The sequence below is a fragment of the Agelaius tricolor genome, unplaced genomic scaffold (assembly GCF_023055355.1).
Source record: "Agelaius tricolor isolate 1412-34295 unplaced genomic scaffold, bAgeTri1.0.p SCAF_14, whole genome shotgun sequence".
In the NCBI taxonomy this organism is placed as follows: domain Eukaryota; kingdom Metazoa; phylum Chordata; class Aves; order Passeriformes; family Icteridae; genus Agelaius; species Agelaius tricolor.
The window spans coordinates 16578186-16600737 of record NW_027269274.1 but is presented as its reverse complement, the minus strand read 5'-3'; the positions used below and the strand labels follow the sequence as shown (position 1 = coordinate 16600737).

The 22552-nt window shown below is 42.5% G+C and overlaps 1 protein-coding gene across 10 annotated transcripts in view; it reads right to left on the bottom strand.

Annotated features, from left to right (window-relative positions):
• Nucleotides 1-1439: 1439 nt before the first annotated feature.
• The window catches only part of DOCK3 (dedicator of cytokinesis 3), a 185912-nt gene continuing 164799 nt past the window's right edge, over nt 1440-22552 (bottom strand). For 3 of the 10 annotated variants that reach the window (XM_071439935.1, XM_071439937.1, XM_071439938.1), the window contains 12 exons: nt 22140-22319; nt 21087-21170; nt 19709-19825; nt 19173-19294; nt 17574-17709; nt 16954-17035; nt 14916-15068; nt 11483-11601; nt 10505-10592; nt 7067-7189; nt 6400-6482; nt 1440-5917 (listed from right to left, as the gene is read on the bottom strand). In XM_071439935.1, coding sequence (XP_071296036.1) covers nt 5411-5917; nt 6400-6482; nt 7067-7189; nt 10505-10592; nt 11483-11601; nt 14916-15068; nt 16954-17035; nt 17574-17709; nt 19173-19294; nt 19709-19825; nt 21087-21170; nt 22140-22319 — 1794 coding nt within the window. In that variant the 3' untranslated portion in view covers nt 1440-5410. The remainder of the gene's footprint in view (nt 5918-6399; nt 6483-7066; nt 7190-10504; nt 10593-11482; nt 11602-14915; nt 15069-16953; nt 17036-17573; nt 17710-19172; nt 19295-19708; nt 19826-21086; nt 21171-22139; nt 22320-22552) is intronic. The other 7 variants (XM_071439936.1, XM_071439939.1, XM_071439941.1 and 4 more) reach the window with 7 other exon arrangements.

Here is a 22552-nt window from a genome sequence, read left to right as displayed (position 1 = left end):
GGTGAAGGGTTGGGAACATAAGTCCCAGGAGGAGTGGCTGAGGGTACCAGGGTGTTCAGGCTGGAGGTCCTAGCACTCTCCACAGCTGCCTGAAATGTTGTAGCCAGGTGTGGGTCAGCCTTTTCTCCCAGGGAACAATTGACAAGAAAAGAGGAAATGGCCTCAAGTTGTGTCAGGGAAGATTCAGGTTGGATATTAGGAAAAATTTCTTCACTGAAAGGATGGTTAGGCCCTGGAACAGGTTGCCCAGGGAGATGGTGGAGTCACCATCCCTGGAAGTGTTCAAAAACCAAGTGGATGTGGCACTTCACAATATGGTTTAGAGGGCAGAGTGGTATTGGGTTGAAAGCTGGACTTGGTGATCTTGGAGGTCTTTTCCAACTGGAATGATTTTATGATTCTATTCTGGGACTGATACAGGCTTCAGTCGCCTGTTAGAGTTTCTCTTCTCAGTATTTGTATGTGGTGTGTGCAAAGGGTGCCTTGGCAGTCCATGTACATCCTGAAGAGTCAGACTTGCTGCTAAATGTCTTTTGAGACAGGTTTCAGAAGTTTTTTTTGTTGCTATGTTGAGACATTAAATGAGTTTTGCCTCCTGTACAATGACCTGGCTTATTAGTGGTAATGGAAGAAAATTTGAGATTAGGAGCCTGTAGAAGTCACCATAGCTCTCAATTCCCAAATCCTGTGTTCATACATGTCTTAACTACTATTCTTTCACATCTAGTTGGTTAAAATGATCAGTATTTAAATACTATTGCAATAAAAGTGTAGCAATCTTTTAGGCAGTGAGACCTGGTGGTTTAACCCCAGCTGATAAGGAAGTGGCACCCAGCCACTCCACAGCTGTCCTAGGGGAGAGCTTTGTCTCTGAAAGTATGGCCCCAAAACTGTGCCCGGGGCTGTTTCAAGTGCCATGTCCATCTGCCTGCCTAGACCAGGAGGGGGCTGTACTTGCTGCTTGCTTCAAGGAGTTGATATTAAATAACACTTAACCATGGAAGCTGTTCCCTCACTACACACAAAGTCCTTTAGGTTGGCCCCCATTTTGCCCATTCACACAAAGGTGGGAAGTGAGGGCTCTTCCTTGTCTCTTGTGAAGGCTTGGAGCAGCCTGAGGGTAGCCCTGCCTCGAGGACAGCAATGACCATATGTGGGGGGATAGAATGTAAGAAAATATAGTGCAGAAGGCAATCTCACCCCTGAGGAGCTGCAGCTGTACTAATCACCAAAGATTAGGAACAGGCCTGCCCTAAACAGGCCACAGCTGTGTCCAATAAGAAGATGAGTGCTACAAAAGAGTGGGTTAGCTGGGTGAGGAGAGAGATGGAGTTTGTTGGTTGTGCTGAGAAGGAGTCAGTGCTGCAAGGAGCTGCACGTGAGAAATCTCTGAGAAGCTATGGAACTTTTGCAATAAGATGACAACCACCATACAGCTGTACTGTTTTAATATCAGGTATTAATCTTTAATTCCACATCACAGCAGTCGAGTGAATGGGGAAGGGAAAGGAACCCAAAACAAACGGCAGATATTTACATCTAAAATTCACACCACTTATTTGTTGGTTCTGGAAACATGCTATCACAATATATACAATGAAGTACCTTTAGGACACTTGTACAAATTAATTTTTTCCTTTTGAATTTGATTTCCATTATAGATAAGATAGCTGTTTTCATTTTATTTTAAACATGAATACACAAAAGAGAAGTGGTTAGAGGTTTTTGCCTTTTTTTTTTTTTTAAATAAGCACAGAATGCCAGAGGTTAAAAACACATTTACAGGGCAGAATACCAGTCAGACATCACAATCTATACATTTTTTGCTCAATTTCCTGTACAAATACACAGCATTCAAATGGGGGTATTTACAAAGAAGCATGACCAGAGGAAATTTTAAATATCACATAATTTGTTTCCCAAAGGCTCTTGCTCTCTCCAGCCTCCCCAGTTTTGGCTGATACAGAAGGGATATGCAATATCCCTTACCTAAAAAAGGGTAAGTAAGCTAAAAACCAAACAGAGGAAAATACGAAAAAGGATCTGATTCTTGCATACAGCAATAAAACCAACCCAACTATTGGAAAAAAAAGTAGGATTCAGAGAAATTGTTTTAATTGCTTTTCTTCTACCACTGTAGCTCCGTCTCAATTTTGTTTCAGATGGGGCCAGCAGGTACACTGATGATGGAGAGATTTATAGCAGAATTCCACCAATTTTCTCAGGAATGCACATGCTATTTTCTTATGCAAAGAAAACCCAATGAAGGCAAGTACACTGAGGTTGAATTAGAGTTAGGTATAGAATGTCAAGGTCCTGTTCAAAACATCCTCTTGCTGTGTTTTATACAAGGAATCTTCAAATCCTGTTGGGCAAGTGCAACAACTGCTGTTGCTTCCACCTACTCCAGGACTGAGCTTGACGTTGGAGTTGTACTATGCTAAAAGACACCTCACCCTACAGAGAAATAGTAGTTCCAGGCAATATTAGTTCCAAGATTCACACAATCTCAATAATAGTCTTTCTATCTTCTGCTCCCTTTAAGGCAAACACTGAAAAGGGAGACAGAATACTTGGTAGATATCAGAACAATAACAGAAATTTAACTCCAGAGAGGCTTAAATTTGGTAAATTCAGCAATTTATTCCACCCTTCTTTTTGTGGACCTGCCATAAATTAGGTATTTGTACACATCATCTGATTGATCTTCAAACTCTTGCAAATACATAGGAAAGCCAGACTCCCCAAATGGACTCGCTGCTGTTGTACCAGGTCTCTAATCAGAGCAGGATGATGCATTTTCAGAGACTGCTTAGGGATCTGGTGGGCAGGTTTTCCAGCTGCCTGGGACTCAGTCCCATGGTAATTGCATTCTTGGTTCTGCAAAGTTTTATTTGCAAGACCTGCTGGTTTTTCACATTAAGGAAGCTCGGTAAGTCACTACATTTACTACTTTTAGTCTTGCTGCCAGGAAAAAAAAGAAACTGGGGCAAGGGAGATGAAATTAAAACTTAGTTCTTTGAAGAAATTCACTGGAAGAGTCTCAGTGGGATTGGAGGATAGCATATGTGAAAACATTTCACCCTTTTCTAAGGAATTACCTTGACTTACCTTTACTGAAAACATCAGTTGTTTTCCTACATTTGTTCTATACCAGAGATCCAGCCTGGTTTGTTAACATTGAGGACTGTCCTAACATTGGAAAACTCTCCTTCCTGCTAAAGATGAAACATCCACTATAGGCCAGATTTTATTATCATTGTTTAAATTGTGAAGGATATAATGATTACAAGCAGCCTGTGTTAGTAACAAAATAGAGGAAGCAAGAGAGATTTTGTTCCAGCCAAATAGGCCATTTAAGAAACAAATCCATAACTTAGTAGTTTTGCATGGGCTAGAGCTTGAGAAAGAAAACAAACAAATCCTCTTAAAGTCCCCTTCATACAACTGCTGAGTCCAGACTTTATACAGCCAGACCTTCTTTAGCCAGTTCAGAAACCATGTACTCTGCCCAGTCACTGTATTTAGAGGTAGTGCTAAAGGTGACCTGTAAAAGAGTTATAATAATCCTTTTTTGCTTCTTTATGCTGTTTTTAGCAGGAGAAACTGAGCAGTTAGGCAAGAATTCAAGATGTAAGTTGGGTGCTGTTCCTGTTTCTGGCACTAATTTATATGGTGGAGGTCTTGAATGTGCTTCAGATTTTTCAGTGGTAGGAAAGAGGGAGGGCTGTTTCCAGCCTACGGAGTGTGCTTTGCAGTCTGCAGGTGAAAGGGTTATAAGGCAGGCTAGAATGTGTGTGGGTATAGCAAGGGAAAGGAAGGTGGCTTGTTCATATAAAAACATTAAATATTTGATACTATTTTGACTGAAAATTTCTTGTTAAGTATGAAAACAGGAATAAAAGGTTTCTTAGAACCACGATCTTTTCTTTGTAAAGAACAATATTACCCACTGATATTTTTTTCCTGAACTGTACAAGTGCTGATTAAAAGGCATGTTTTGGGTTCATAGACCTGAACTGTCTTCAGCTCTGCACAGTTCTGGTTTGTGTGATGTGGCTTGGTTGCCCTACAATGTTCTTCAGTCCTTTCTAGAGCTTATTAATAAAAAATACAGGATGGGGAAAGGGTGTATTGCTGCCTGAGGAGAAAAGGAAAAAGAAATCAACCTTCCAGAAGAGAGGAGCAGCAGCTCTTACTACACATTCTAAAGAAGCAAAAGAGGAAACAAACACTTGTTCTTTACAGGTTGCCTTTAAGGTCCCTGACTCTGGGGTGTACACTTGATACCAGGCATTGCTCAAGTCTTGGTGTTTTCTGTCTGCTCTGAGAGATGGGAGATTCTGCACACCAGCTGCAGTGAGTTGTTGGGAGGGACTGAGGATATTGAGTTAACAGGAATGAATCTCAGCTCCTGGGTGATGGAAGTTGGTGAGAATTATGATCAGCCCTGAGGCAAGGATTGTTGGATATGATGCATTTAAGCCACCTTTTCTTTACTGGCTGGGTCAGCAACCAGCTTGTGGCATGAGAAACTCAATTTGGTTGGTTTTGTTTTAATCTGGAATAGAAATGCTGGTGTCAACAGCCTGCCCAAAGCTGGGCATGGGAAAGGCCTACAATGAGGTTGTAGCTCCAGTAGCCACCAACCTCCTCTCATTCTGTAGCACAGATGAATAACACGATTCCCATGAGAAAGCAGGTTGGCTTAGCCAGTGAAAGCAAAATTTAAGAAATGAAACAGTACATAAAAAACAAAGGAGGCAGAGTTTGTTGGAAATGATATCTTGGAGATCAGTGCATCAGCACTGCTTTAGATTGCCTCAGCACCTATGAACGAATGCAGGGAGATCACTGCACAGATATGTACAATCCTGCTCTCAAAAGAGCCAATTTCTTCTTAGAATTGCCATCTTTCCACTGCCTGCAGCTCATGCACCTTCCAGCCTGACAGTTCATAGAATCCCTGATTTCAGCAATGAGCTTTCAATTCTGTACAGCAAAGAAATATGTCCCTAGTGCAACTGCTTCTACTCATGTGCGTCTCAGAACTGGGAGGAAAGCAGGTTCAAAATCAACTTGCCACATTCCCCCTGTTTTCCCCTCCGCTTAAAATTGTATTTTTCAGCTTCTGCAAGTCTCTATGGCTCATATGCCGTGTGATGTGGTTAAGAAACTGCAGAAGGAATAAACTGTCCACTGCACAGAAAGTTAAAAAACATAACGGAAAGGTGTAAAAAGAAATTAAAAAGGAAAGCAGCAACCTGCCATGCTGGCCCAATTGCTTTTGTGGGCTTCAGACGTAACCTCGCGGCAGTAGAAAATCGGTTTGCTGTTCTCCGAGTCCTGCTCTGTCTCTGTCGTATCCAGACCTGGAATGCCAATGCCAGCTGCGTGCCAGGAGCTGTCCCTACTGCTCGCTGATGCCGTGCTCCCATGCCACCCTGGCCTGCTCTTCCTTTCCAGCACTCACTGGTTGGGACACTTTACGATGCAAAGGGCGGTGTTTGTCATCATCTTCGATCATCATCCCCTCCTCGTTCTCCATGTTTGGCAGCCGGGAGTGGTAAGGTTTGGGGGGTAAAGCAGGAGGGTCCATGGTGTCCTGAGGAATGACTCCAGATGGAGCAGAGTGGCTTCGGCATGGCTGGGATTTGAGCGTCTCCAGGACATCAGGCTCAGAGAGACTGTACCTGACAGGGAGGTAGGGTGTCTCTAGATCTTCGTCAGTGTTCCAGGCCTGGCTGGGCACAGAATCCATGGTGTCTGTGCGAGGAGGCGGTTCAGAAGAATGTCCAAAATTGCTCTCGCTCAAGGAAGAGACACCACTGCTGGCACTGCCGGATAAAGTGGAGTTACTCCCGTCTAGACCAGACTGCGGACTGGTGGGCGATGCAGGGATAGGATGAAGAGGGGACTGTTTGGAGAGAAAGAAAACCAGGTTAAAATTGACAAACGAGGCAATGCTGCACCTTGTTGTTGATCCCCATTTCAGCTTTTGACAGCGTTGTTAACAACGGCGCAGTTCCATTTATGTTCAGAATGTCAAGGATTATTGGTTTACATGTATGGAAGTACCACTTGTGGGCAGACAAGTGCACTCAACAACACCAGAGCTGTTAGAGAAACAGCAGCTGAGGTGATGATCAGGGGGCTGAAATCACAGCGTATGGTACAAAAAAGGAAAAGGGAAGGACCTACAACCCGTGAGTTATTTTGTAGCATTCAGCTGTGGAATAGGTTAAGAACTTTCAGTGGGTTTTCTTATGTGCAAGTTACTAGCATGTTATAAATAGTGTTTCTGTGTTCATAAGCTGTTTGGTGGGAGCAGAGAAGGGGGGATCCCTTTCAGGGGCCCATTGTGCTCCTGCATCCCCCTCTTCGCTCTCCTGCCATTACCTTGCGCAACGTTCGTGCGGGCAGTGCCGGAGGAGCATCACTGAGCTGATGGTGGAAGGCATCGAAGTGCAGTGAGTAGTGACCTGGAACGAGACAAGGGTCAGAAATGCAGACCTGTGCTGTTTCATTGCAGCCACAGAGCTGGGTTTAGCTCTGTAATGCCAGGTAACAGCTCCAAATGCTGCTAAGGCCAGCCTAGGGCTGCCTGTCTGATGGATAATGCGGAGTGCATCTGTCACACACAGGCTGCTAAGGAGAAATTAAGTGCAGAGAGAGATGTTTCACTGCTCCATTATCGAGAATGTCATGGCAAGGCAACAGGCTCTTAAACAATGAACATTTAAAGTTTCATTCTGTAAGCCTAAATTATTGCTAAAGTTGGTCATTGGTAAGAAGCCGCACCAAGCTTTGGCACTCTCACACTTAATTCTAGTCTCAAAGTACACACAAGTCCACATTGCTTAAGGACTGCAAGAACTTGAAGATTTGGAAAAAAAAAAAACAAACCTGAAAACCTAGCAGACCAGTAAAGACTATGGAGGTTTTGTTTCTGGTTGTTTTTAGAGGGGTGGGGGGAAAAGGCCATAGTCAACTTTCAGGTGCTCTGGCTTTGTGTGTGTGTGTGACCTGCAGGCACTTGCAGCAGGCCTGCTGGGCACGTCCTTACCATGGGGCAGGCTTCGGGGAGGCACTGGTGGGGCCAGGACGCTCCCAGCGTGGGCTGACAGGAATGGCAGCGCCTCTCGGCTTCCGCTGTCCAGGCTCCAGCTACTGGGTGCAGCTGGCACCGCTGAAGGATTGAAACAGATGTAACTCGGGTAACAGCGCAGGGAGTTTGTGGGGCCAGCACCGGCTCTCCAGTGTGCTCTTCAGCAGCACAGAGATAGATTCCAGGGACTCAGTGAATGGCAGGATTGAAAGCACAGAAAGGCTACAGAGTGTTAAGTTTAGAGATGCTTTGTTAAGGAAGTGAGAGTTAGGTGATTGCAGGGCTAGTCTGCCCACCTCCCCTACATCCCTGGGCTCATTTCTAACAAATCTGAAGAGCATTAGGACTCTGTCAGGATTTATGCAAATTAGTGTGGAGGTAAAAATGAAATCCCACCAAAGGAATGGTGGCTGGATCTCAGGTGTGAGCTGTCCTGCTTTGTGGGGAGTGGTGACAAGGGAACAAGGCAAAACCCTCTGGAAACACAGGACGGCCTGTGGCTGCACTGCAGGCTCAATGAGGACTGAATAAAGGACATGAAGGAAATTATACCTCAATCTGTTTCAATCTGTTGCAAAAGAAATTACTTCAAATCTTCAATTTACTAAGCTACATAGTTGATCAAGAGCTTTGATGACAAAATACTTAAAGACAACAGTTTGGCCTCCTTGTATTACAAAGTCTCCTGAAGAGATCAAGTCTCTGTGAATCAGGAAGTATAGAGAGAGCAATGCTTGCTGCATTTAACAGAGAATGAATATTAACTTCATGGACTTGGTTTTTCATAGAAATAAAAGCTGCTTCTTGACATGAACATGAACCTTTTTCAAGATCTTGAGAATTCCGTCAACCTTGAACATTATTAAAATGCACCTTCCTTCCAAACATGACTTGATTTATTCTGAGAAGAGACATACAATAGCTGTATGTTTATTTAAAAACAAATAAGCAACTGCAATTTCTTCAGATTAGCAAAGAAAGAAAAAAAGTAATTAATTGAGCCTGTCAAAGAAAACTGAGATAAAAATAGCTTTTTCCATCTTCAGTTTGCAAAATGGAAGCCTGGTGAAATAAACATGGAGTTTGACATCTGAAGAGGATTTCTCCTTAATTAAAATGCCTGCAACCATTCTTGGTGCATTTCTTTCTAAAATGACTTTGAAAGGTTTCTCTTTTTTTTTTTTTTTGTCTCCCTAGTTCATGAGTTAGCATGAGCACGGGCTCCCCAAGGCCTAAAATTCCCTAAAGTAAAAAAGATCACAAAGTGACAGCTTCATAAGACAGAACAAATCCCATCAAAATATAAAAGTTTTTTTTTTTTTAAAGAGAGACTCTCAGCCTGAGAACCTGAGAAGGGCTTATGAAGAAGAATCTTGACAGAGAGCAGGTTCAAACCAGGGCCTACCTCTCTATATAAGTAATGTGGCTCCAGATGGATTTTCCCTGTACACATGCCAGAGTGCTCTAATTTGCACTACTACAATTGGTGTCAACGAGCTAAAACACAGGGACAAGATGCAACAGCAGTGCCAGCCTTGCTCATCTCTCCTGCCATATCCCATCATCAAATGAAAAGGAGAGAAAACCTGATTTCCTTGGCCTATAAAACTATTGATGTGCTTGTTATTTTGGGGTTTTTTTAAACACTGAGATGCAGAATCTGAATGTGACGAAGAACACTGGGTACCCCAGTGAAAAATCCATTTTTGCTTTCTCAGTGTTCCCTCATTCACAGCCTTTTTAGTATTTAGGAGTGCAGGAAGAAGGTGAGATGATTTTGAAGAGTGGCTGCTGCCCAATAAAACCAGTGTTTTAGCCAAAATGCTTCAGGGAAGAAGCGAAGCAGGGAGCTCCCAGTGCTGTGACTTAGCCCAGGTCTCTGTCTGTGACTGTTCAGTGGCCAAGTTTCATTAGTGGGGAGGCTGCATCTGAACCATTCTGCCCCGGGCGACTGCTGTCACCACTGTCACTGGGAATTACCAACCAGAACTTCTGACACGGCCAGGAGGGGCTGGGGGACTGCTGACAAAATCCAGGGCAGATGGCATCCCAACTACATCGACTGCTGAGGGTCCAGGCCTGCCAGCAGCACCTGTAACTGCTCTGTGCCACCAGCCAGGCACAGGAGCTGGGATTCCTGCCTCACCATCCCCACTGAACATCACCTGTGTCTTTGGTGGCTTCTTAGGGATTCTGTCTTTGATCTCCTGGCACTGAATACCACACTCCTGCCTAATATCACCCACAGATACAAAGTCAAGTATTGTTCCTAGACAGACAATAAATACTTATCTACCTTCCTTTTTCAGATCTTTCTCCTGTCCAGTACAAAGATCTCACCATCTCTGTCATATGTTTGGTTCAAACTAACATGGCTAAGATGGAGCTCCTAATGCCTCACTCCCCATCCGAACTCTCTTGTCATCACTCATTACTGGCATCAAGTCATCATTCTGCCATTTACTCAGAACTGTTTGGTTTCAATCTGGACCACTCATGTTGAAGTAGGGGATTTTGATTTATTAGAAATTCTAAAATAAAATTTGGTTTTTTTTTTTTTTTTTTTTTTTTAAGGTACAGTTTAGTTCTGAAACAAAAAGACAGATGAAAATCTGAATGTATGATGTAGGTCAGACTAGATAGTTGCAGTGGTCTTTCCTGGCCTTAAAAATCTTTTAAGATATCATTTTTCCCAGCCGTACATGACTGTTGCTTGCTTAGGCAGCCTCCTTGTCTCAGATTCTGATTCAGGAATTTTGCCCTCTTCTGCTTTTTCAGAATGCTGCCTTTCAGATAATTTTTGAGCCCATTATTTTGTTCATGGCACCTCCTTCACAAGCTGCTCCTTTTCTCCTACCCCAAACAAATTCTTTGTCCTCTTCTAGTTTTTTTCCCTCTGCAGGGACTCTGCCTGTTTTTTTTCAAAATAATGAGTTTAAAAAGCACATATTGCTAATGATAAATAAATATAAAACTACCTCAGAGAGAGATTACAAGGAATGCTTGTATTTTGAGCAATACATGTGTATTAAAAACCAGTATAACTCATGAGTAAAAAATAGAGTCCCAGTCTTGGGCTGTTCTTAGATAACTTCTCACTTGCTGCTTTACAAGTTTGCTTGACAAAGGCTGCAGGAATTGTTTCAATAACAAAATGCTAAACTCAGAAAGCTTTCTGAAATAAGGAGGTCTGTGCCACCCCACCCTACTGTGAAGGCTCTGAAATGATGGTAGGTTGGCAGAAGACTCAGTTAATTAAACTGTTAATTAGAAAAGTGTGAGAGAAATGCACTCCACCAGGAAATGTAGAAGCCCATTTGTTACTTGCTGTAGCATGAGCAGAGGAATAATTTTTAGCTAGCAAGCATGCATGCTGCAGAGGGAAGGGAGGAGTACCTTTCTCAGCCACAGACAGGTTGGGATCACTGCAAGGTTTGCACGGTCCAATCATCTGCTGGATCAAGGCGCGCTGGAAATTTGGAGGCTAAGAGAGAAGAAAGTTAGCAAAGAAGAGTTAACAAAGTTACAGACCAGCTGAGGCAACATGGGGACTTTCTGTTCCTTTTTTTTAAGCAAAGAAGTTCTTAAACTAAAGATTCCCTGGGAACCTTAACCTGTGCCTACACTGGCAGGTACTGCAGTGCAGGGTGAGTGGATCCCTAGGGTGTAACAGTGCTGAGGGCCCACAGTTCCTGCTCTCAGGAGGAGTTATTTCAGACCAGCTCTAGCCTGGCCTTGTGCCCATTAGCAGCTGGAATATATTGTTTTCCCTCTGAAGCTTATCTTTGGCTTTGCATGCTTTGAGACAGCTCTCCAATACAAGTGTGATAAGTGGGCAGGATCAGGAGATGCCTCTCAACAGTGCAGGCCAGGGTGAGATTTAAATGCTTACATATAGGCATACTTTTCAATTTGTCCCTGGAAATTAGGGCACAGATTTTTTTTAAACCCATGTATCAGAATATTATTTCAACCTCTCATGGTTTCTGATACCTCTGGAAATCATAAAGTTATTTAGAATGAACTTGGAGGCTAGACTGTAGGATGGATGGCCATGGTTCTAAACAAATAAAGAAAATGGTGTGACAACTTGCAATGGACCAGGGCTCACAGGATAAAGTTGGGAAATGAGTCCATTTTCACAGGATGCATCTGCCCTTTTAGTAGTCACTACAGCTTGTACCACTCAACTGCCACAGTGAGTTCCTCCAGGGGTGGACTAACAGGGAAAGCTCTGCTTCACCTCTGAGAATGATCCTAAATTGCTGTGCTTTCCAAAACTACAAAAGAAAGCTTTGAGGTGGTCAAAGCCAGCAAAACTACAGGCACAGTTTGAGGTGGCTGAAGTGAGCCAGCAGAAATGAGAGCTGCTACCTGTCCGTTTTCCATGATGGCTGCGGGGTACATGGCGCTGCTCGGTCGGTCCCGGTGGGCTGGCAGCAACATCATCATCTCCCGAGAGTGGCGGTACTTATCTGGTAGAGAGGGAGAGCCTGTAAACAAGTGAGAAAAATCACGTACACGGGACAAACAACAGCCATGTCTCTGCATGCCCAGGGCTCTCAGTTCTCCTGTGCACTTGGCTCAGACACATGAGCTCACAGGACTCAAGGGAACATGGTGCTGAGCCCACTAAGCAGCTGGCTGTTGGTGGGTGCATAGCACGAGGATGGAGTAGGAACTGGCTTCTTATATACAATTAAGGACATAGCACGTAGGGTGTGTAAGATGTGTGTGTCCCTAGTTGTATGTTGCAAAGTGCTTCCTTTCAAACAAAAAAAAGTGGGCATCTGTGTGGAATCAGCTGTGGCTGTGCTTAATGCTCCTTTGCTCCATAAAGTATTGTAGAGTTACAGAAATGCCATAAAATTGTTCATTTTAGGACTGAATGTGGAAGGAAGGGATAAAAGCTTGAGATACACCATTCAGTTAAAGCAGAAATCTATGGGAAAATACTTTATTCCTTGGTTCTGGATAGAGGTAAATGTTGCCATTTGATTGGTGCTATCTTGGTCAGCTTCCTCTTGTTAAAGCAAACCAACCCCAATAATAAATAGCATATTCTATAAATGTGAGAGGCACTTTGCTTACAATGCTGCTGTAATGATGATTACTATTGTGTTGCTGTACTGAGCCCTTTGATGACACCAGACATTTACCAATGCTTGGAGTTTTGTAGTAGGAATAAAAAGTGGGATAATAAGAAATAATAAGATTTATCTATTAGTTATCTGTATAGCTGTCATGTAAGATATTGGGGTATTTCATGTAACAGCTTCCTGGCAGGTGGAATTACTTGGGACTCATGTCCTTCAAGATGAGTGCCACATAACAATACACCTTCTGATGTGCAACAGCTGACAGTGGGTTTGCCAGAAGAATGATTCTCATTAGTGACTTCCTAAATTCTGACACTACTGATACACACAACCCTTGGGATGCACAATATTAGGCAGGATTGATGTTGTGAAGCTGCTGAAGTGAGCTGTAATTTGCACTGATTGTTTGATTGCGTCACAAACACGCACTGAACAGATGGCAGCACACAGCGCATTACAGAGCCATGCCGGCTTTTGGGGAATACATGCCCCCTCTGGCAAACTTCCACAACCACACACATTACCTGGACAGCACTCCAACATATGAGCAAAGGCATTGGTGCTGGCTGATGCAGCTTTTACCCCAGCAAAAGCAAACATGCAGTTTTGGGGACTAATATTCAGCACACAGTGGAAGGAACAATGTGTCCAGCAGAATGCAGGATAAAGTCCTACAATTGCAACATTTCCATGAGGGGGGGCAGATGCCAGATTAATCTACACCCCCACTCTGACATGAACAGTAGCAGAGTATCTGCATTCTAGTCCCGAACTCATTTTCTCCCCAGACATAGAACAGAAACATAATTAGACGACATTCTTTGCTTTATGTACAACATTAGCTTGGAGAACACAGTGTTAACGCTTTGTGCTGAGTCTTTTCCTCACAGGTCACAGATAGTCCTGTTCTGCAGGACAAATGTTAAGATGCTGAACTTTTAGGTGTGCCCAGAACTACAGCACAGCACAACCTACACTGCAAACTTTCTTTTTATTTATCTTGTCATCCTTGCTCTTTTATATCAAAGACCAAACCACCTCTACCTGCTGTCAGTTTATATGGGATTACAGAGTCAAAAGACCTTGGACTGCAAGACCTAAAAAATCCCACATGTGCTGGCAGAGTGTAGTTTAAAAAACTGGTACCCTACATTTGTCATTAACTATAGCTATAAAATGGTAACAGATTATGCCAGGTGTCCAGTTTGCAAACAAAATGTAAGTATTGCTGCTTTGGACAGATAGCACAATAACCGCAGCTTCTGGCTGGCAAAACTTAAACAGCAAAGTCAAAAAAAGCTTCTAAAGCTTCCAGAGCAGACAGTGGCCATAATAAAATGCTGCAGCATGTGCCAGGGCTTACTCCTTTTAGATGTAGCTTGGTGCACTTGATGTGTGCAGCACTGCAGGTACTTTCTAATGAGAAAGGAAAACCTCTGCTAAGGCCAGAGATAGTTTTGCTTTTGAAATTATAAATATATTAATCCACTTGTGACAAGTATTAATTTTAAGGAATAAACTGAACATTAATGTAAACTCCAAAATCATTTAATCTCTTCTGGTTCATCATTTTTATTATGGTTATGAAAAGTTTGCTCCTGCACCAAACACTAATTTTTTTGATTTAAAAAGGAAGTTTTAATATAAGTACATGTATTCTTGTGAAGTGCTGAGTAAGACACCCGGACTCAATTTCTACATGTGTACAGGGGACAGTGTTGAGGAAGCAGCAGGGATGCCTTTAGAGGCCAGTCAAGTGTCATGTGGGCATTGCTTTTTGAGTGCATTGGAGGAGTCCTAATTATATTTTAAGTTAAATTACTGATAAACCCTAGCTCACTCCTAGCTCTCTCCAGGCCTTTTTGAGGTAGTTTCTTGCTTTCTGATCCCTGGCTTGTGTAATCTTTTAACTGCAGTAAAGTTCAGCAGTGCCTCATGAGCCACCTCAAACGAAGTGAAACCGAATTGAATTTCTTATTGACCTTTTACACAACAACAGTGGTGCTTCCCTGACAGGGAAGAAACTACTCAAGGGTCAAGCCAGGTGAAAACTGAGAGATACATACTTGTAATAATGTCTACTGTTAGCACAGAATTAGAAAATTCTTGCAGTATTCTGGGTTCAGTTCTAAGACTTCTGTAACTGTGATAAAATCAAATAATTGATCAACTTTCCTGATGACTATCCTTTAAAAATTCTTTATAGATTAATAGCTTAGTTATTTTCTTTGGACAAGCCAAAGAATCACCTATGTTGCTATTTTAAAAATCCATAAAAGGGTAATTTTTTGGAAGTGGAGAACAATTTAAATTCCTGGATTCTTAATACAAAAGGTCATGGCTTCCTTTGGTCACTGATGGAACCAATTTGTTTTAAAGATACCCATCTCCTCAGGAAAGGACTCTGCAGTAAAACAGAGAAGGTGGTCTAAGTACCTGCATTATCATTTGAATAAATGAGAGAAGCATTTAAAAATCAGGCTAAACCCTAGAAATCCTACCCAACCATGCTCAGGTTAAAGCCACAGGTGGTAAAGATGTTAAGTTGATAAATTTAGGTGGCCTTTACGAAATGAATTGTTGGCCTTTGTCCACTTCCCATCTGACCAGTGTTCAGCTGCAGCATCGTGACTCTTGTAGCTTTGGTGGCAGTCTCAGCAGAAAGGCCAGGGGTTGGATGGGTCATGGAGACTGAACTATCCTCTCACCTCTAGAGGTGGTCCCTCCAGGACAGAGATGAGGCACATGGGAGGGGGCAGCGTGGGGGAACTTGCACAGCTGCCGCCCATGCTGTATCTGCTCTGTGGGGAAATAGAGGGCTTCAGCCTCCAGTGGTGTCAATCCAGCACCTTTCACCAGCGCTAAATTAAAAAGAATATAAATAAATACCAAAAAAAAGGAAAAAAAAAAGGATAGAGGTGCATTGGCAGAGCTGCATGTCATGTCTGTGAAGTACCTTGCTCCAGCCAGTGATACTGGTCTCATTTTCACAAGCATCAAATTCACCCAGTTAAAAAACAAAACAAAAGGAAGAATCACCAAGGAGAAGAACACAGCTGCATTATCACAGTGGAATTTAAGTGTAAGGGCTTTTTCTCATTAGGAAGAGCTCCATTTCCAACAGCAGTGTTGTAATAACCAGGACAGTGACTGGCATACTGGGAAACACAGATTGCATCTGAAACCTTACTAGAAGTGAAATCCCACGACTGGGTAATGTCTGAATGCTGTGCTCACCTGATTTAGAAGTGAACAGAACAGCAGAGAAGAAACATTGTATCACAGGCTATATAAATACTTTTCAAACTCATTACTTCTCTTACTGTTTCCCATTTGAAATCTTTCTGGGTCCCATCCCTGGGAGGTGCTGTTGGCTCACCCAGAAGCCCAGAGCCTTTGAAACATTCATCACGTTGGTTTCTAAGCAACAGTGAATAATACCGTAAAGAGGGAAGCTGGTGATGCTTTGCAGTCACCAGGCTCAGGAAGACTGTCACAGCCTGTCACAGCCTGTCACTGTGAGCCTGTCACTGGACTTGTAAAGTGGAAAACAGCGTGAAACAGTACAGCAGCAAAGCCTTCAGATCCCCCCAAAGATTCACATGCCAGCTGAGGCACATCCACTCAGGGACCTCTTCCTGACATGATAGCCCTCTCCTCAGTTCCATCTTCCCTCTCCTGTTATTCCAGTTTCACCAGCTTACTGTTTGTCATGATTTTCCTTCCAGCCCTTGGTAATTAGTGCAGCTATTCGCCTTTATTTGAAGATGTTCACTTCTCACCTTTCTACTCCATCTGATCCCTCAATTAAATCACCTTGCTGCATCTGTGTCATAACAACAGCCAGTCAATTAGGATTTTACTGGCAGATGGAGCAAAAAAGCCCCAAGACTGCTTGAGAGAAAGGGCTCTTCTCCATATTCCCTCTCCATCAGGAGACAGAGAATTCCCCTGTATGGGAAAAGGGGTAAGATTTAAATATCAGCCTTTATCTCTGACTATATCCTGGGCACCTTCTTCAGAGGCCTGTGAAAAGAGGTGTAGAACCTGCAACTGAGAATCCAAAATGAGAGGAAAAAACCAAAAACCTTGAAGAGAAGTTGTGAAAGTCAGGAGATCACACAGAGTGGTTTTGCTTCAGCTGGGGAAGAAAATAATTAGCAATATCAAGACCAGCTACTGTAACACAAAGGCAATATGAGTACCCCCAGAGTCTGCTTTTATATTTTTCCTTTCTTCAAGAATTTCCCAGCAGGGAAGCCCTTCTTTATCTCCATTATTTAAAATTCCTATCTTTCAACATTCATCCTATACATCTACTTTGGTATACACATGTTTCTGCTAAACTGCCTCAAGTCCTTTTTTGTCATAATATCTTTAAGCTTGTAAAATTATTTCTTTGCCTTTGTCTTCATGATCTCTCTTTTAAGTACTATACTGAGGACTATTCTTGTTTTCCTCTAGACTGCCTGCCACAATTTTGTGGTGGAACAATGGAAATCATTATGAAATTCAACTGCCTGAAACCAGCATGTATTAGAAATACATTTGATATACGGATGAAAAAAAGCTTAAATGGGGAATTAAACCATTTGTAAAGAAAAAATATTGAAGAGGTATTTACATGTCCAAAAGAGAAACAGTGTTACATGTCAATGTAGGTGGTGTTTCACCTGTAAGTCAGCAAGGTTGCCAGCTTTAGGGAGCACCTGCAGGTGCCGCCCAGCAGGGCCTGTCCATGCTTACCTCGAGCGCTGGAAGGGGCAGAGTTAATCATCTGGGATGGTGCTGAGTGAGTGGAGCTCAGGCTGGAGGTGGAAGGACTAGCCTGGGATGAGGATAAAACAGAGGCATTGGTGACTGAGCCTTGGTACCTGGGCTTAGGATAAACAGGAGGCAGAGAAACCATCGAGCGACCTGAGCACATCAGTGCCTTAGGGATTTACCTGTCTCAGATGGGCCAGGGCAGCCTCTGCCCAGCTTCAGTGCAGGCCACTGCTAACCTGCACTCAGGACTGTGGGACTTGTTCCGCCTCCCCAAACCAAGAGCTGCACTAACTGCACATGTTCAACAGGGCAGGTTAACAAAATGGGACAAAAATTTCACTTTCTGAAAGCAGCAGGGTGACCTTGGACTGCAGTACCACAGTCACTGTACAAACACAGGGGATTTCTTCTCAAAGTTAATCTAGTGAGTTACTGTCATATTTCTTGAACAACGTTAGATTCTACCTATCCAGTTCTTTGAAAAAAAATATCACAGACAGATCCAAGCATGTGCACAGGTAAAGTGTACTGCTCCTAAGCAAAACCCTCTGGAAGGTGTTCTGTGCTGTTCCCAGCACTGCTGGCTGCTGGAGCTGTACCTGCATGTGGTACATATCCTCAGCAGTCTCCCCCACAGAGCTGTCTGTCAGGATAACCAGGTTCCCTGTTTCACTGGAGGTGTGCGACGACAGAGAGGATGAGGAGTGTCGGACTGAACCAAGCATGTTCAGTGGGCTGGAAAAAAAACAGAGCAAGGGCATAATTATTTTTTAAACCTGTTTGTGAAGCCTGATTTTTTTCCAAACTAGTAAGTACCTGCAGTTACCTGCTGCTTTAGGTCACCTCTAGACGTCAAACACTTTTGAAAAGGCCAAATGAGCTCAAACAAATCCATAAATGTGGGTAAATATGAAAGAGGTGACAAGAAGATTACAGACAAAACAGAATAGTATATAGGATGTTGAATTTCAGAACCCCGACCCAGGGTAATGTCACATTATGACCTTGGGTGCATATTTGTTTTGTTTATAATAGAACACACTGAAACCACTCATATTTTTAATGCTGAGTGGGAGCAGCTTAAGAAAACCATTCCAAAGGAATCCAAGCACAAGACACACGGGTCAAAATCCAGTTTTCCTTATTGCATGCATTGGGCCTCAGCATTACAGTTGAAGGCAATTTTGTAGCTGACAGTACATTAATACAGCCCAGCTGGTGTGCAGGCTGTACCCTGATCTCCCTCAAGGAATGAACTTTTCTTTGTCACTCTGAACCACACACACAAATACACTGTACACTACAGCATTTCCCTAGTTTGTCCTAAAAACTAAAGAAGCCTTTTCAAAGTGAAGAATTTTGAGGGGAAAAAAAGCTATCACCCAGATACTGTTTATCAACTGCTAAGCCATGGGAGCAGTATAAGCTACTCAGTACTAGCATAAAGAATGTCACCATCCTGGATTCATGGACCAACTTCCACAGCTTTTTATGCCAGCCTTTAAAACCAGCTAAAATATAGTGACCCAATAAGAAAAATAAACACAGAAGAGCAATTAGCATTTTCAAATAAGCAATGTTGTCTGGATATAAAAACCACTATTTTGTCCTTGTAATGACAATTTTTATCCTCTGTCATTATCTTAGATTTAATATATGGGCATTCAGTTTGAAAAAGCACCACAGGGTCATTTTTTTATGTGCTGATCAAAACACCACAGCAGCCTTTCTTGTATTTGGCTTCTGAGTTAGTCAGAATTATAAAAATAATGATGTTAACAATTTTGATCCTTCCAAATGGGCACATATTGAGTTGGGTTCCATACAAGCCATACAATTTTATGGTAGATAAGGACCCAGTTATTTGCTGTTGGTGCAACAGAAGCAGGAGAGGCTGAGACCTCCGAAGTCAGATTGAGTCTGGAGAACTGAGGGGCAGATTTGTGTTTCTGCCTCTGCAGTAAGTAAAGTGATGGAGTCACACCTGAAGGTGTTCAGCATTTGCTGCAAGTTGGATTTCTCAACTTTCTTATTCCAATTGTCCAACTTCAATAATTAGCACTGAGTGAAGACAAAAGGCACTGCTGCCTGAACTCCTGGTGCCCTCCTGCAGTACTGCTAACACTCCTTGGATGCTGGAGCCTTGGTGGAACAGCGTGCAGAGCCCCTGGTGTTGGGAAGGAGAGGGGAGGGGTTACCTGTGTCGATGCACCAGCTTGATGCTCTCGGGGCTCATGGGGCCGTGAGACACCAGCACGTTGCTGCGGGGGGTGCTGGAGCCAGAACAGGCTGGGCTCAGCTTATCCAAACCAGGCAGCTCCTGCAGAGCAAACACACTTCAGCTAAGTCACTCATGGAAAAATGCCAGCTTTCTTCATTCATGCTACTTCCAGTTATGGGACTTCTTTTGAAGAGAACATCCAACACTTCCTGTTAATCTTCCTCTATCTTACATAATTTTCTGCTATGTGAAATAGCAATTGAAAATTAAGCTTTACAATTGCTCAGTGATGCAACAAAGAACATACAAATATTAACAATTCTTGCTGAAAGGCCAAGTTAACGTATTTTCTACAACTGCCTTCTTGCACAAAAATCAAGAATTCCATTGGTAATTTGGCAGTCCAGTAGGTTCAATCAATGCTGTATCAGCCCAGTTCTTTTGTGAACCTTACTACAACTGACAGATGTTTAATCATATAATTCAAAATGGGAAAAGTGACTGTTGGCTTACGTGGTACAGACTGGATCGCATCATCTGGAACTGATCTATCAGTTTCTTATGCAGGGGACGCATTTCGGGGTGTACAAATTTCTCATGGACTGCCAGACCCACTCCTAGGACATGTACCTGGAAAAAGAAAATGCAACATCAGAAACCCAAATAAATTGTGTCTAAGAGAGAGAACAGAAGTCTGTCCTGCAGTTCTGGCAATGTGCAAGGAATATGCCACTGTCCATTATAAGACTGCTGCTAATTAAGCCAAGCCTTGGAGTCCTGGCAAGTTCATACTACTCCAACAAGTATTTAAGTGTGAGACAAGTACATTCCTGTCATGTTGCATTGCTTTTCTTAGGAGATAACTGCAAAAAAAACCCCAAAAACCAGCTGGATTCTCTCTGCAGAGTGAACAGCATTATACCCTCACACAGATAATGCCCTGTGACAAAAACTCCTCCCAGTGCCAGGGACAGGGTCTGAGCTGCCAGCAGAGACTTCTAAAAGGAGGTTCTGATAATTGAGATGAACAGCAGCAGTGTGGCACACGCAGTCATTCCTCCTGTTCCTCATTAGTTACTTGTAAAGGTCACTTTTCCAAAGGACAAACATATAATATTAATGATTGAATGAGATTATATAAGGTCTCAGATGAAAGAAAATAGCAACGATAGGAGGCTTAAGATGTATGTAATTCCCTACATGATCCAAAGTCTGTACAAACAATAACTAATTAATCTTCCAACATCTCCTGAGGATTGATGGGAGATAAGCATTATTTTACAGATGGGGAATCTGAAATGCAATTCAGTGATTTGTTGAAGAACAAACCTAGTAGCTCTATTCAGATTTGGGCACATTGTTTAATGGGGTATATCTTTCCAAACTTTCAGTTAAGAGGGAGGTGATTATCTGATTTCATTCCCATCAAAGCATCCTGCAGCTTTATCTACCAAGATGTTTCAAAGGGGACACTATGGAAAAATAAGACTGCAGATAATATAAATAGGCATTAAGTTTTCATACGTGGCTCTGCCACTTTAATCTCGAGCCTGACCTGTCCTGCCTCCGATTATCTTTGAAATTTGCTAGGAAGACATAGTTCAAAATGCCAAAAATGAATGGCAGGCTTGAAATGCAGAAAGATGTCTGTTGGATAATAAATGTAGAAAACAAAATAAATGTACTTTCAGCTGAGCTTCCTCACATCCCATAAGGTGACTTGTCATAATCGCCTTGCCCACTTCCCTCTTGTTTTTTGTTTGAATGTATTTAGGTCTCCTGTACCAAAAATCTTTTGCTTGTGAATGAATCAGTTGGATCTGATGTTTAGACTGACTGCTGATGAATCCAGACAATGTAGCAAGGTTCTTCTGCACCTGAAAAATAGTACCTGTTCCTGCATGAGTTCCTTGAGCTGGGTGATCTTCTCTGCATCTCCGGGGTGCTTTGTGATATAATCCTTATCAAAAAAGGCCTGCAGGAAGAGGAAAAAAAAAGTGCCTTTTGCTTACAGGAAGGTAGTTTCATCATAACTTGGAGTCAAAGGATGAAAGGAAAAGGTCCAAAAATCTTAGGAAAACAAAAAATATATTAAGGTAACAGCAGAGCTTAATTTTATTGTTCTTTAGCACTCTGGGATGCAGAGAAAATGGGCTTGGCAGCTGAAAGGATTCTGTTGAATCATGACTCTGACCAAGTTTCCCCCTGTGACAGTGATGAGCAATACCACTAAGCCTTGTATCTTCTAGTTATTTGAATTTTATAGTTTCCTTCACATAACTGCCTAAAGCTAAAGGAATTTAGTGAGTAAATTGGCAACTGATGTAAAGCCTGAAGAGCATTCTCTCCATGGCTCCATTGCGAAGACCAACCCAAATCCCTGAACCACTCCTGCAATTTTTCAGTATTTTACCCTAAACCTACCTTTTGCAATGCTCAGTTTAAGTAACAGCTTGCCAGAGATAATGCTGGATAACATATTGTATTTAACATCAGTTTAGTTCTACAGTGAGTCTGAAATTATCCCGTCAGCAAGGATAATGGTTCAATAGCATGAATTAGTGCTTTTTCCTGATTCCAGACCTAATCAGTTACCACCAGTCCCACAGCCTCTATTGCAAAATGAATTTATAATATAAGCAGTATTAAAAAAGCTGTGTCACTGTTTCACCTGCCAAGTGAGGATTTCCAGATAAGCCAAGTGTCACCTTTGAGAAACCCTGCTGTTACCTGTACCTATTTCCATGTGAGATCCCAGCTCCACCCCTGGAGCCTCCTTGCACGTGGCTATGCAAGCACTGATGCAGAATAACCAAGTAGGGGGTATAACCCCATTTTTAGATAATGCACATGAGATTTTCTTATCTTATTAAACCATACTGTAATTGAAACAGAAATGCAAATAGGAAGGGTGATGCTCAATGAGAAGCAGAGCCTGGCTCACCTCCTGGTACCGCGCAATTCCCCCGTTAACGGCGGCATCAATCACTCCGTTCAGACACATGCTGAGAAGATTAATGTTGCCATGCATTTGTTTATGCTGGTACTGGCTTATCAGTGTCCTCAGCTCCTGGTTTTTGTTCTCAACCACTTGAATGGCATTTTCCAAAGGACTTACTTCAACCTCAAAGGCAATAAAATATACTTTAATTCTGTGGACACTTCACTGAGATTTATTATCTTCCTTGTAATAAAATGGTACTCCAGGATTGTTCAGTGAGCTCCCTTTGCTTTTACTGCTTTGTAGAAAATTAGCTACATTAACAAACTCCACTGTTGGCAGTGCTGGATTTCAGGTCACTTGGTTGCAATAATAGATGTCTTTCTATATACCAAAGACATGGGAGCAATGGAATT